Source organism: Nycticebus coucang, chromosome 19 (genome assembly GCF_027406575.1).
Source record: "Nycticebus coucang isolate mNycCou1 chromosome 19, mNycCou1.pri, whole genome shotgun sequence".
In the NCBI taxonomy this organism is placed as follows: domain Eukaryota; kingdom Metazoa; phylum Chordata; class Mammalia; order Primates; family Lorisidae; genus Nycticebus; species Nycticebus coucang.
The window spans coordinates 19781682-19797950 of record NC_069798.1 but is presented as its reverse complement, the minus strand read 5'-3'; the positions used below and the strand labels follow the sequence as shown (position 1 = coordinate 19797950).

Below are 16269 nucleotides of genomic sequence, written 5' to 3'. Positions count from 1 at the left end.
CACTGTAGTCAGTTTCTTTACACATCCCAGCCATCCGGCTGATGCCTTAGCTGAAAATAGTCCTAAGGGCCCAACTTATGCCCAAAGCCTCCTACTCCACAAGTTCTACTTTGCCTCACTTAAAGTGAACTATTTCCCCCAAGACAATCCCACGGGAATGGAGGAAAATCTGCCCTCCCCTGGCCTGGTACTGCAGTACCAGAGGTTGGCAAACTTTTCCTATAAAGGACCAGATATAATAATAAAGACTTTAGGTTTTGTGGGCCACATACAGTCTCTTAAGTATATTTTTTCTTTGTTGTTGTTATTTTAAGTAACGCTTTTAAAAGAAAGCTATTCTTAGGGAAAAAATAGGCCACAAGTCAGATTGGGCCCATAGACAGTAGTGTGTGGACTCTGCTCTCCAACGTTCAAAGAAAGGAAGGGAGAGATGAAGGGTGGCTTTGAAATCTTGATGAACTAATGCCTTCCTTTAGGGAAAAGAAAAAAGCACCCTCATCATTTTTTTTTTTTTTTATCTAATATTAAAGACATTAAGTTATCACCTTTGCTTCTCGGGTACAACTATCTTGTCTGGTAGGTTTTTAGTCATTTTGCAGTGAGACCTCGTCCCACTGCTGTTTTCCATTGGAAACTGATGAGGAGCCTCGGAAAGCAGATGGAGCACAGACTGTAGGAATGGAAAGCACAGGAGAGCGAGCTGTGAGAAAGAAATATTTAATCATAACATGAAGAACTCGCAGTGGCAACTTTTCCATTATGTTACATTGTACTCATTTCTGTGAGTTCTGAGTATGTGTTTTAAAATAGAGACAGGAACCCTCCATCTTTGCGCCCATCCACCATGGGTTCTGGATTTTGTCATTGGCAGGACTATGACCTGAGCCAGCTCCAGCAGCCTGATACGGTGGAGCCCGATGCCATCAAGCCTGTAGGAATCCGAAGACTGGACGAGAGACCCATCCACGCCGAGCCCCAGTATCCAGTCAGATCTGCAGCCCCGCACCCTGGGGACATTGGGGACTTCATTAATGAGGTACAAAGAAAGACTCGCTTTCTTTATAATGTTTTGTTTTTCGTTTTATGCAATGGGTAGATCTCCGTAGGCCACAAATTGCTTGAACTACAACTGTGTAGTTCATTAAAACATGTTTGTTTTTCTCAAGCTTATCTTTTTCTGAAAGCATACGCAGCCTCAGTAACAAAGAACAAATGTAATTGTTTTGATGGACCAAAAAGTGATTCATCAATTAATATTGTGCGTTTTTAAAATGACATTCATCATATGTTATCAGTATTAGTCATGCCGTCATCTCCAAGAAGGACTTTTCCCCTAGATTACAAGTGATAAACAGACTAACAATATCATAGTATATTTAATTTCGTTTATTAGCATAGATAAATGTAACAGTAGTTCGCTTTAATTTTCCTCACCCTGTACCCTTTGGATCTCACAAATGGTGAGGATTCAGTGCCTACCCAGTGACTCCATCAAAAGAGATTAGTTGGAAGAGCTAAATTAAATATTATGTAAGTGATTTAAATACTTGTCTAGTTGAGGAGTTTTAAGAGCTTCTTTAAAGGGAAGCTAATTCTCTGTTGAATATAACAGATACAATTTTCACTGTCAAAATTAGTCTGGCATTCTTTTATTTCATTCCTGACCAAGAGTTCTGCTACATTGAATGCCTAAGTTTTGGAGTGAAATGATTTATGCTGCTTCTTTCAATCATGTCTATAGTTTTACTGTTGAATTTACTTTTGAATTTTACCTTTGAATTTACATTGGAAGCATAAGAGAAAGATACATATTGAGATTGATTGTGGATATAGGGGAGGACTCCTGTTCTCCGGCCATATCCTCACTATCTCCAGGATTGGAGTTGGTCCCAGTGCCTTACAAAGCAGGACGCATCTGTGGTGTATGGCTTTCAGTCATGTGATGGTAACTCTTGTTTCCCTGGCTTCCTTGAAATAGTTGTACAATATATAAATAGAATCAAACTACCTTAGGTTTTTAGATGCACTTACAGTGTATCTAAAAGTGTACAGTGTACACTTACAGTGTAGAAAAGTCTAGAAACACAATTGGTGTGTGTGTGTGTATACACACGTATATATGTATGTATGTATCTCCAACTATCCATTACTGTCTATTTCTAAATTATATGCTGCTTTGCTTTGTGAACATATATATCCACTTCTGCTAAACAGGTAATAGGTTAATTTGTAGTAGACGTGGTGTCAAAAGCAACTGAAGGCCAGGAACTCCTTTTACCTACAGACATATGTCCTGACATTTCCAGCTCTTATTTCTGTGTAGACCCAGGTAAAGGAAATTTACAGAAATTTATATATATGGCTAGATGGTTTTGACTTTAGTACCTGATGATTTTATTTTTAATGTAGTGTTTATCATCATGAGAAGCTGTTGAATTATTCCTGTGGTTGTCAGGATATAGTGACAGATATAGTGAATCTTTAGGCTGCAGGTTTAGGAACTAAGCAGAATTTATAAAGCTATCAGAATCGGATTCCCACCCTCTCCCTGCCCTCCTCTTAGCATCCCACCTGCCTTCCTCTGCTTCCCTGTTGAAATATTTGCAGTTCCGCAAAATAAGTGTAACTTCTGCTGAGCCCTTACCCCCTTGACCACCTGCAGGACGCCCACTTGGCCTTCAGGATTCCCCTGAATTGTCTTCTCTGTACTTCTGTGAAGGAACAACCGGAAGCTTCCTCCGTCATCGCCCCCTGCCACTGGGGTATAACATTCGCTGAATGTTTCGTTTTTCGTTCTCCCCCTCAGCGAATGAGTTCTTTCCAGGACCACAACTATTTCTTGATCATGTTTTTATAACCTTAACATCTGGGATGTTGCCTCGCTCTCAGATCTTGTTGCTTTCAGACATGGAGTATTTACCATGGCAGATGGACAGGGCAGGAAGCTATGGGCATTGCCCAATTTACATGTGATTGAGATTCAATGGAGACCAAGTATGAAGCCTTTCATGCTACTGATGTTGATTATATTCAGAAAACAGGATATTGGTAATTTTGTTCTGTTTTGATTTGTTTTGCGACAAGGTCTCGCTCAGTTACCTGGGCTGTATAGGACAGTGATGTTATCAGAGCTCATTGCAGCCTCAAATGCCTCAAGTCAAATGATCCTCTTGGCTCAGCTCCCCGAGTAGCTGGGGCTAGAGGCATGCACCACTATGCCCAGCTAATTTTTTTTTTTTTTTAATTTTTTGGTAAGGCTGTTTTTGAACTCCTGATCTCAAGCATCCTCCTACCCTGGTCTCCCAAAGTGCTAAGATTCCAGGCATGAGCTGCAGTTCTCCAGGAGATCCTGGGTTATTCCGTTTGTGTTTTAGTGTGTGCTTTCTCTGTGTGTAGTGTCTATGTGTGTTCATTGATTTTTTTTTTTTTTTAAACCGGTACTGTTACCTTCTCCAGGAGATAGAAAAGGACATCTAGTTAACAAGATTCATTTACCCAACCTTTCTTAGGCCACCATAGAAATAATTACAATAGGAATTTCCATTTGGAATTTTCTTTCTCTAAAACAGTGCTTAGTACACGGTCTATAAAAGGGCTAGAAACCAAAACAAATAGGTGGGATTACTTCCATGAAAAACTTGGTTCCAAGCAACTGACTGCAAATTAACTTCTAGAATACAATCAATTCATAATTTGAGGTTTGTCTGCTTCTGTTAAAAATGCCTCATTTTGAAACTGTCTTGAGCCTGGTTGAGGATCATCCATTGCACAAGTCACTATCAAATGTCTGCTGCACATAACATAGCTGTGCTGGTAGTACGTGGACGAAAGAAATCAATTAGACATAGATCGTCTTTGTGTGTTTCCCCTGCTCTGCTGTCTGCACAGTCTTTGTACCACATGGCAGTATCTGAAGCTGAGCTTTTCCAAGCATAGGAGGCTCGTGGTGTCTGGTTTTTGTTTGTCTTTTCAGCTTCATCTCAGGCCCCTTCCTAGCCAGCAGCTCTCAGACTAGAGACAGAGAAATCTGCGTGTAGTTTACAATCTCCACTTGTGGTTGTGTGCTGCTGCCTGTACACTTGCTGATCTAGCTGCCTGGAATTCCCTTTCCCCTTTTTCTAGAGGTTGATTCTTCATTTAGTCTTCAGCAACCCAGGAATGGTCAGGCATGCAGAACATGGGTTAGGTATCATGCCGTGGCACGTAGAACTCACCTCTCTGAGCCCTGCTGTGGCCTAGGGAAGAGGTGCCATCCCTGGGTGGCGGTAGAGGAGGTACCTTAGTTTGTGAATAATTGAGTGAATGAAAGGATCCCTTTGGGAAACGTTCCCCACAAGGCAACTAAACCCATGAACTCGGATATGATCAAGACAAAGGAAAATGGGCACCCCAAATTTTTACCTAGAGAGGCCCCTCCAAGTGGAGATAGGAAGAAAGTCCAATAGGATCAAGGTATCACAGAAAGCAACCAAAAGGAGAGTCTCAGGGAGGTGGGCATTTCTGTGGAACAGGTTAGGAGGATGAAAATTGCCCAGAGGCCTAAACCAGTCATAACTCTACAAAGGACCATGGAGATTCTTCTGTCTGGAAGACCCACCGTGACTTGTTCCATGTCCTTCATTAACTGGACAGACAAAAATAATACACATGAAGTTTTAAAACAGTTCAAGATACCGAGAAGAAACTCAAGCACATTTTATAAAAAACATCTGAAATGCACACAAATGTATTATCTACAGGTCTTATTTAATTTAGCAGAGTGCCAAGTGTTCCGAAGGAAGAATAATGAAGTCATGATTATAACTGGAGTGCTTTTACAGATAAAGAATGAGAGACTCTTGAGAACATCTTCTAGTTTGTTTATTTAAATAATGAGTGAATGTTGCCTTATATCTCAAAAACGATAACTTATATCCGGTCTAGTGAGTAGAGAAAACCAAGTCACATGTTTTTGAGTTTCAACTGCAGAATTTCGTTCTATTCTGAATTTTTTTAAACATGACCTTCAGAGAGTGAAAAGTTGAAATAAATTCATTTTAAACTCAGCCCAACCGTAGATATTAGCATACTTATAATAACTTTGCTAATACTGTATATTTCTGTTTATAAAAAGGTATTTTGTTATACTCAGAAGTAGAAAAAAGAAGGGCTTACTTATGGAAGTTTCTTCCAGATTAACTTGCTTAAAATTACTAAGATTTACCATCTCCTAGTAATTAAATTTAATATTTCCTCTTTTAAAATACCTCTTTCTACTCTTATAAGATTGGGCATTTATGTTCATTCAAATCTGCCTGCCTCAGCTGACAGCTCTGTCACCTAATATAAGGTCAAGATCCTCGGTTTTAGCCTCTTGTATTTCCAGTTTTCTCATTTGTAAAATGGGAATAGGAACAGAACCTCCTTTTAAGATAGCAGTGAGAACTAAACGAGATCATCTATGTAAAACGCTTGATACAGTGTACGTCATATAGTAAAAAATCTCTTTATTAATCTCTTTATTATATTATTCTTACAAGTAAATTACCTTTGAAAACTAAAAGACTTTTACTATACTGTTCTCAGATTATAAATAAAACAATTACAACCCTGTCCTTTCAAAAAATTGTTTTAAGTAAAGTGAAATCCCCAGAAAGTGGCATAATAACATTGGCCTCCATAAGTCACAGAATTCTACTGTAACACAAATACAGTGTGCTTTTATATACATATATATAGATATATATAGTTTTTTTTTTTTAGACAGAGTCTCACTATGTGGCCCTAGGTAGAGTGCCCTGGCGCCATAGCTCACAGCAATCTCAAACTCTTGAGCCCAGGAGATTCTCCTGCCTCAGCTCCCCAAGTAGCCGGGACCACAGGTGTCTGCCACAACGCCCAGCTATTATTTTGTTGTTGTTGTCATCGTCATAGTTGTTATAGTTGTTCAGCAGGCCAGGCCAGGTTGGAACCTGCCAGTCCCAGTGTATGCGGCCGGCACCCTAATAGCCACTGAGCTACGGGCATCAAGCCTATATTCACATATATTTTATACTTAAATGTTAGCTTTTTCTGAAAGGAGTAGATATAAATATGAATAAGATGCTAAGGGGAAAGCTATGCCCGGAACAGCAGTGCAAAGTGACCTCAGAGATGAGTTGCTGGATGTCAGGAACTATGTTGGACTATGTTGAACTATGAGCAGAATGGGAGGGAATGCGGGGCAGCTTCTGCAGAAAAGTCTGTCACCATCTCGTGTAATCCAAACATGATATAACAGTAGAAGGGACTAGAGGGGCCATGACTCCCCATCATAGCTGGGAAAAAATGAGGAAGTGACATTTTTAATAAGCTTGTGGGTGGGTGGATGGATGGATATTAATTAGATGAAAAAACATGAGAGGGAACACTTCAAACAAAAGGAGTACCATTTATCCAGAAAGGAATAAATATGTCTCTGACAGGGAGGTACACGCTGTTTTGAGTTTTGGGGATTCCCTTTGGGGGTGCATGATTCAGTTGAGTTGCTGGAGCTGAGAATAGCTGAACAGAGTATGTGGGTGAAAAGTCTAAGTTCACCGAAGGCTCTTCTGAAGAGTTTTGATTTCATTCCACAGGTTACCCAAACAGCAGGCATTTGAATAACCCCTTCTAGTTTCTTTTTTATTCCATCTCAGCACACCTCTTCATTAGAAATAATTTTCTTTAAACTTAAATTTTAACTTAATTTGCTTAAATATAAGGAATTATTTTTAAAGTGGCCATGCATCATTTGAAAATCATCTTTCACGCACCCCAAGGAACTTCTCCCCTATTAGAGAAGTGCTGCTGTAGGTCACGGGGGAGTCAGAGCTTTACGTGAGCGAGTGACATCCAGGAACTTGAGACAGAAAAACTAATAGTACCAATAGGAGTTTGCAGTAGGGAAGCTGGAATAGTGCTGGAGACGGGAAGACTCAGTAGGCAGGCTCTTGCTGTGGCTTTTGCAGGGTAACAGTGAGGACCTGGACTAAAGCAGTGGCCCTAAGACTATAAAAGACAAAATGTAAAGCAATCAGTAGGACCTCTTTCCTCTTATATCCCTCATGTGTTCCTAACTGGAGAACGTGGGTTTTTAATCATCCCCATTCGCCCATAAAGCATAGGATCAGGAGTCTATAAATACAAGCTCAGGAAGAATTCAGCCAGAGGCACAGTTTTCAGTGTCCAGAGCAGCCTCAAACTTCAGAAAATAGTTCAAGATCCACCTTGAACAAGTGCTTACCTCACTAAATTTAGTCAGACCTAGAGAAACCCATGCAGTTAGTTTGTAAGTTTGCCAACAGTGCGTCCTGTGAAATGGCGACCCCCATCTCAGAATAGGGGACCCCATAGGAAGCACCCGAGAAGCTCGATTGCCCCTGGGTTTCTTTCACACGTTCATTCTGAGTCCGTGCCTGTCAGTTTTTCAGGACTCGTCTGTGATCTTTTGAGAATTACTAGAACATTACAAAGAGTTTATGTAATACTTCATTCAGAAGAGTCTTATTTTTTCCTCAGGTAAGAATCAGCGCTATCCAAGTGGAAGAGGGGCATACAGTCCTTATACTTCACCTCTGCCTAGAAAGATGACTTGCTTAAGAATTTTTTAAAAGTTGCGCGGTGTAGCCCTTTTGTAATTATTAAAGCATGAGACAATGGGCCATGCGCTAGCCCAGCACAGTGGTCTCCATCTAATGGATTTTATGGCCTTAACCTCTTTACAAAAAATAAATAAATAAATAAATAAATAAATAAAATAAGAGCAGATATTCAAAAACTACCAGGATGACCAGAAAACCAGCAAAGGAACTTAAAAAAAAAGAAAAGAATGTTTTAGAGGATCTCCGTAGTGTGTATGGAAATAGATTGTCAACACCATCGTATTTTTTCTTTTTTTAAGGAACTGAACTGGTTGTCTGAACCATTTGAGGAAGGGCTCTGGAGCCCTTTAACCCTGTGGTCCCCAACACCTGGGTGCAGCTTGTTAGGAACTGGGCCACACAGCAGCTAGCCTGAGCTTGGCCTCCAGTCCCATCGCCCCTCCCTCCCCCACCCAGGCTGTGGAAAAATTGTCTTCCATGAAACCCATCCCTGGTGCCAGATAGGTTGGGGACCACTGCTTCAACACGTCAGTGAACACCAGACCGCATCTCAGGTTTGTTTCCCACACATAGTAAACACAGGCTATCCATTTTCTCTCCACTGAATCCAGACACGCGTGAGCCCTGCCATTAACACTTTAGAGCTAATTTTAGTCTCTTCATTTCCATATTTCTAGTTTGTTATTGACACCATAAAGATTGAACAGGGCTCTCTGTGTGCTTTTACTTAAAAATTGAATGCAGTGAATCAGATGACCTGAGAGAGAGATCTTAGCTGTGGTCTCTGTTACCTGTATTATAAAGCTGTCATCATAATGAACATTTAGTATTTGTTTTCAGAGACTCTTTCTCCTTTATCAGACTTTTCTGGATTTTCCTTCACATCTTTCTTGGATGTCCCCAAGTTAGTGCCGAACTAAAAAAATCACCTATGGCTTAAATTTGCAATCTCTAGATTTTGTAGGAGAAAGAGAAGAGGGGTGGGTGGTGATATGTGAATAGAAGCTCCACAACAGCCCTCTGACAGTGGTGTCTCTACCGGAGCACACGGAATACATCGCAACAATAAATATTTAACAAATGTCTTTGAACTGAATAAATACATACAAAAACAGAATGAATGAAGGTGCATTCTTTGGGTTTTGCTAGCTAAGGCGACACACTGACAACTCCGGAGTACTGTTGGTGCACAATAACGAAGGTTTACTTCCTTCTCAAGGTACAGGTCAGCTGTAGTCCATCCATGGCTCAGTCTCGTATCCTCCTGCCTTCTTCATCTCAGGATCCATGTGGAAATAGAATTCCCATCTGAGGCAGGCCACTCTCCTGGCAGAGGGGGAAAGGAGAAGGAACAGATGTAAACACATTAGATGGACTTCTTTAAAGAAGCTGCTCTTTACAGCTGCTCAGATTGCACTGGCCAAAGCCAGTGATAGAGCCACGGCTGGCCATGGGGTTGGAGAGGTAAACTCTGACTCCAGGGAGGCACTGTGTGGGCATGTGGGTGTGGGACCAGCCTCCGCAAGACCGACAGTGAGTCACTGAGGACAGTAACACGATCTGCCACAGAAGGGAATTATGAATGTTGAGTAATTGTAGGTTTCTTCAATTTTAGCAGAATTGCCTTATAGCTTATTCTAAAAATAAGATTAAAAAAATCCTATCTAAAGTTATTTATGTTTTACAGTTCAAGTACTTTGCTGAAGTCTCGCTTCATTTTATTTTACATAGGCTTTTCCGGATTATAAATAGTATTACATGACTTGGGAAAAAGTGATACTTAATTCAATGGTTAGAATTGTTGGTTAGAAACACATGGAGATGGGAAAATTGGTCGTATGTGCTTTTTTTCCCTTTCTTTTTTGTTCCAAGTCAAGCAGCTGCCATTTTCTTTTCTTTTTTTTTTGAATACCATGTCTTCAGGTTTTTTTTTTTTCTTTTTCAAATTCCAAACCAGAAAATTTTTCTGTGAAACTTAACATTTTTAAAGTACTAATATTCACTGAGCCCTGCACATGGTGAGCCCTCGGGTCCCTTTCCCGTATTTGGTCTTCATAGTATAATGATCTTATTACTGTTATTACAGTTGGAGATGTGTAAGTGCTGAGGTCCCAACGCTCATGCTGGACAGATCTGAGATGACAACTTACGATCAGATCTGTCATCCACTAAGCCTGCAGTCCCCAAGCCCTGGGCTACAGGATCTGCAGCCTGTTAGGAACCAGGCTCACAGCATTGCCCCCTGAGCTCCACCTCCTGTCCCGTTACCCAGGCCACCTCCTCCCCATGGAAACATTATCTTCCATGAAACCAACCAGTGCCACAAAGGCTGAGGCCCAGTGCACTACACTATACTCACTTTGACCTTAATGTTTGTCACCTCTATTCCTCCTCTATAAACTTGAAAGAATAGATGAAGACATGTTTATAGAAAACCACACATACAGCTTCGTAAAATACACATGAATTGGAAGCACCAATATCTCAAGTAGGACAGTCTGTGACACATCGGGATAGGTGAGGCCACCATGGACCCAGCAGCATTTGAAAAGCAGAGTTGTGGGGGAAAGAGAGTGATTGTTTCCAGTACTGACGTTGGTAGATCTCCAAGTACTAGAATAGAATTGGGAAAAAAGTAGAAAAAAATGCCGAAAGGACATAATATTAATTCCTCAGAGGTTTTGCAGAGACAGCATAGTTAAGAACTAGCTGTAGATATTTTAATTGCATATTTATAAGCTTCTATTTGCAAGAGTTGAGAATATAGACGGTAATTATTTGTTTGTTTCTTATTTTTAAAATCTTTTTTTAAGAGGTCAGTAATGTATGTTGTTTTAGACTGAATCTCTCTCCTCCCTAACATTATACAGTGTACAGATAGTGTATATGATGTTTTAAGCTTCATGAAAGCTATTTAAAAGCATAATCCCTGTCCATAATTTATCGATTAATTCAACATAGTAATAGCATAAATGATTTAATGAGTACCTTTCTTTACATGGTAATCACATCTGGCTTGTCTTCATTCTTCCTTTTATATCCTTCCAAATTTAGGTCAAATGCAGTGCTACTTCCTCTTTGAATTCCAGCTCTTACTACCAGTCTGAGTTTTTTTTCATCATCCCAGTGATCTTTGCCTGGACTTCATAGTTACTTATCATTTGCTTCATGTTGCAGTAATTTCCATCATGCTGGATTATTACCTTGGAAGGGGGCGAGGACCATATGGTACTCATTCACAATCCCCTGTCTTCACCTTACCTGTGATTCCTGTTAAGCATGTTCATTGTCAAAACCTCCTGACCCTGACTTTGATTAGGGTCCATGTGTCACATGATTTCACAGCCTTCTGTGTTATTTCACATCAGCTATTCCACCATTCAGTGACTCCTTCAAAATTAATCTCGCACAGTGGACTGTTGCCCATTGCATTTGTCAGACTTGCTGGTGAGAGCCGTGAGTCTTTCATCCATGCTGAATAAGTAAATGAATTGATCTCGTATTACCCTGACATAACTTAGCTTGTATTTCAGTGAGATATTGTTTTTAAAAATCCAGCGTTGTTCTACACATGATGTTTTTTTTTTCTTTGCCTCCAACAGTAGGCCATTCATTTCTGCGACCTGTCAAACATATTATCCAGCTAAGCCCTGCCTTCACAGGCCTTATGTCTTCACAGAGGAAAGACATAAGTTAGTTTGTGTTTCACTTTCAAAGAGCGATAACCCCAGTGTCTACGTGTTGAAAATGCTGTGGTCTGTAAATGGAAATTTACAAGCAAGTGTGTATTTGATTCCATGGAATCATTAGTGTCTACCTGTGGTTTTGCAAACTGTAACTCTCTCTTAATTCATTCTTTCTTTGTGTTTCCAAATTGCAGGGCCTTAAAGCTGCTGACAATGATCCCACAGCTCCACCATATGACTCCCTCTTAGTCTTTGACTACGAAGGCAGTGGCTCTACCGCGGGGTCCTTGAGCTCCCTGAATTCCTCAAGTAGTGGTGGTGAGCAGGACTATGATTACCTGAATGACTGGGGGCCGCGGTTCAAGAAACTCGCTGACATGTATGGTGGAGGTGATGACTGAACTTCAGGGTGAACTTGGTTTTTGGACAAGTACAAACAATTTCAACTGATATTCCCAAAAAGCATACAGAAGCTAGGCTTTAACTTTGTAGTCTACTAGCACAGTGCTTGCTGGAGGCTTTGGCATAGGCTGCAAACCAATTTGGGCTCAGAGGGAATATCAGTGATCCAATACTGTTTGGAAAAACACTGAGCTCAGTTACACTTGAATTTTACAGTACAGAAGCACTGGGATTTTATGTGCCTTTTTGTACCTTTTTCAGATTGGAATTAGTTTTATGTTTAAGGCTTTAATGGTACTGATTTCTGAGACGATAAGTAAAAGACGAAATATTTTGTGGTGGGAGCAGTAAGTTAAACCATGATATGCTTCAACATGCTTTTGTTACATTGCATTTGCTTTTATTAAAAGACAGAATGAAACAAACAAACAAAAACTCATGGAGCGATTTTATTATCTTGGGGGATAAGACCATGAGATTGGAAAATGTACATTACTTCTAGTTTTAGACTTTAGTTTTTTTTTTTTTTTTTTCTGTTTTTTTTTTTCCCACTAAAATCTTAAAACTTACGCAGCTGGTTGCAAATAAAGGGAGTTTTCATATCACCAATTTGTAGCAAAATTGAATTTTTTCATAAACTATAATGTTAGACACATTTTGGTCTTAATCCATGTACACTTTTTTATTTCTGTATTTTTTCCACTTCACTGTAAAAATGGTATGTGTACATAATGTTTTATTGGCATAGTCTATGGAGAAGTGCAGAAACTTCAGAACATGTGTATGTATTATTTGGACTATGGATTCAGGTTTTTTGCATGTTTATATCTTTTCGTTATGGATAAAGTATTTACAAAACAAAGTGACATTTGATTCAATTGTTGAGCTGTAGTTAGAATACTCAATTTTTAATTTTTTTAATTTTTTTTTTATTTTTTATTTTCTTTTTTGTTTGGGGAGGGAGAAAACTTCTTAGCACAAATGTTTTACATAATTTGTACCAAAAAAAAAAAAAAAAAAAAAAAAAGGAAAGGAAAGAAAGGGGTGGCCTGACACTGGTGGCACTAAGTGTGTGTTTTTAAAAAATTAAAAAAAAAAATGGAAAAAAAAAAAAAGCTTTTAAACTGGAGAGACTTCTGACAACAGCTTTGCCCCTGTATTGTGTACCAGAATATAAATGATACACCTCTGACCCCAGCGTTCTGAATAAAATGCTAATTTTGGATCTGGTGACTGGTTTGAACTTTTTCTTTTCTATTTGAGCTGCTTTGAATGTTGCAAAAATTCCAAGTACTGGAGTTTTGTTGAGAACAACAATACAAAACTATACGTTTATTCTTGCACTCTTCACTAGTGCAAAGCATAGCGTGGCAACCATGTACAGTGAGCGGCAGGCTCGTTTTGGATGTTACCATCATAGAAGAAATACATCCGTGACTCAGGAATAGACCCAACTAGTGCTGACACAGAAATCGTGCCCCTTAACTTCACTGAACTTTGGTGTTCATTCTCAATTTAACTTGTGTTTTAATATGTTTCTGCCCAAACTGAGGGTTATGCTGACTCTAACAAGTCTTTCCCGTTAGAGCCACCAGCATAGAGCAACCTCAGTAAAATGGGTTACAGGCCTGGGTCAGGAAACTGCAGGGGACGCTGGAATTTTCGTGCAGTTCATTGAAGCCATTGTTTTATGTGCTTAGTGAAACACATTTGGGCTTGACTGGCTGTTACTCACTGAATTGACCATTTGCTTTTGATATGGTCACAGAAGACAAGAAAAGGAAGCCATTGGACTAAATTTTACAAAATTGTTGCTATATCCCTATGATTTATTAATGACTCTTAGGAGACTTGAAATTCTCACTTGCATTTGTCTGTTTCCTTCATAATCATAATCCCGCCATATACTCGTACACTTTGAAAACATACATAATATACCTCCTCTAATTAACTCTTATTTTTTGCTTAACATAAAAGTAATTTTATATCAGACAGTCAAATTTATTTTTCTATTGATTCACACTGTAGGCAATACTTTCTGGTTCCTTTTCTAATCATTAAATTCTAGGGTTTACTTCCAGGAATTTCCATAATGAAACTTACTAAATTTGCTAATTGGAATAATCTTTTCTAAAATTGATTCTTAGGCTGTGGCTCCATGCGGCTGTGCCTCCAAAAGAAACTGAACTATCTTTTCAAATTCACACACTGAAACACTTACAATTTACGTTATTTATATCAACAAACCCAGTTCATTGCTTCTCTTATGGTTGGCGTACAGAGAGCAGGAGTCGTGTGTGTGAGGATGTGTGTGTGTATATAAAATCAGTAAGTGTTAATGGTAAACAATTTATATGCAATACACAATCAGTAAATGTACATGTTGATTTTTTTTTTGCAGATGTAATACACAACTGTATTGCCTTTATAGAAACTTTTTTTATTAAAAATACTGGGAAATGAGTAAAAAGTAGAAGCTGCCCTACTATATAGAAGGAAGTTGTGTTCAGCTGGTATAATTTCTAGTTCCTCTTCCAACAATTCTACACACACATTTCCATAAAGATTTTATTTTGTTTTTACAAAAATGAGATTGTACGTTATGTATTATTCTGTAACCATTGCCTTTTTCTCTAAGAGTGTATCTTGGAAATTTTTCCATGTTAGTATATATGTACCTCTGCCTCGTTCCTTTTAACTGTGACATAGTATTCCATAATGTGGACATAATAGTTTTATGGAACAATTTCTTAATTAATATGTTTTTTTCCTATTAAAATCAATGCCACAATCAATATCCTTGCGCACGTCTCTTTGCATGGGAGTATTTTTCTAAGAGAAGCTCGGAGCTGGAGTGGTTGGATTAAAGAATGTGGAGAGAAGTTAATTAAACATGGCTGAAATTACAAATGTTTTTAGCGTGCTTCAGAGTGCCTTTTAGCTAAAAGAAGAAGGAGCTTTCTAAAAGCCAGCAACTTCCTCCTCTGGCAAAAAGGATTTCATGCAGCTCAAAATAGTAACCACAAAATGTAGACAATCTCGCCAAGCCCTTATTCCTTTTTCGTTGGAAGTTAGCCTTTTAGTCCGGCCACAGTGCTGGTTTCAAGTACTCTGTACAATGCCTGTAACCATGTTATGTAATTAAAAACCTTGAAAACTATACATTTATGAATGTGGTTTATGGACCCCATCCAAAAACATGTTTTCCTAGGCCATTCCCGTTGATTCGGACCTCTTCTGTATTATCATGAATAAAAAACATGCATATAAGTGCTAGAATCCCTGTGAAATAGGGCATTTTCCATGATAAAAGTATGTAAATTTCAAGAAGACATTACCAAATTTTCCTAAAGACTACACCAATTTACATTCCTACCAGGACTATCTACACCCCCCCACACACACAAAAAAATATATTTATATGATGTTTTTCCTGGTATTTTGCTAATCTAGTGAATCTTCTTACAGAAATTTGTCTTACAGAAATTTTTACATTTATGGGGTTTATTCTCAATATGTTGGAGTATAGATTTTTGAGTGTTTTCCACCTCAAAATCCTAAGATTATCCAATATTGTTTTCTTGCTACTGTTTTGCATTTAGCTTTAATTCACCTAGGAATTTTATATGATGTATAAAACTAACTTTTAAAAAAAATTCTAGATGCGTGGTCTATTTTCCAAACAGCGCTTTGTACACAACTTCTGCTATAACCCAACCATGCGAAATGCAATCTTTATCATATACATAATTCCCATGTAAACATGTGTTTGTTTCCGAATCTCTTGCTCTTTTCCATTGATCTTTAATTCCTACACAATACTAGATTGTTATGCTAGAATATTAGTTTTAAGAAGACACTGCCCACCCTGTTCTTTTCCACATTTTCTCTTGTGCATAAATTCTAGAAACATTTTTTCAAGTTCTACAACAAATTTTATTCAAAATTTTATGGAGTCGTGAAAAGTTAACAGTTTCATCTATTATCCCATTCAATACTACAATATCTCTCTCACTTTTCAGATCATATATATATATATATATATATACTTCCATAGAATTTCACTAAACATCTCATTTTATTACGCTGTTCTTTCCTAATTATTGCTACTATGAGTGGGCTCCACTTTTCACAGCATTTTATTCTAAAGATTCTTTTACTGCTCTATTGGAAATTTATCAACTTGCATTTCTCTCATTTCTGTCTTCCATTAGTCTTAATAACTGGTGACCATTTTGGATTTTCTTAATAGATAATGATGACTGCAATTAATGATAGTGTTTTTTTCTTGGTCTTTTTAAGATTAATAATTTTTTGCCCTATGCATTTAGTAGAATTAATGATTATGAGCATTATTTTATTATTACTGCAGTAAAAAGAGGGCTTTATCTATTTCACCATTATATATAACATTTACTGTAGGTATAGGTTTATACCTAGTTTGCTTTGAGATTTTGCATGCACATGTTGAATTTTAGAAAATGTTATTTTCTTCATCTACCTAGTGATTATATTACCATAGTGAATTATGGCATAAGGTTACTAGATTTTCAAATAATCAAACAAACTTTCCTGGAATA

General features: G+C 38.3%; 1 protein-coding gene across 1 annotated transcript in view; it reads left to right on the top strand.

The window, feature by feature from the left end:
- The window catches only part of CDH2 (cadherin 2), a 241665-nt gene extending 228746 nt beyond the window's left edge, over positions 1 to 12919 (top strand). The window contains exons 15-16 of the mRNA XM_053571438.1: positions 872 to 1036; positions 11482 to 12919. Of these exons, the coding sequence (XP_053427413.1) occupies positions 872 to 1036; positions 11482 to 11688 (372 nt within the window). The 3' untranslated portion in view covers positions 11689 to 12919. The remainder of the gene's footprint in view (positions 1 to 871; positions 1037 to 11481) is intronic.
- The last annotated feature ends 3350 nt before the right edge of the window (positions 12920 to 16269 follow it).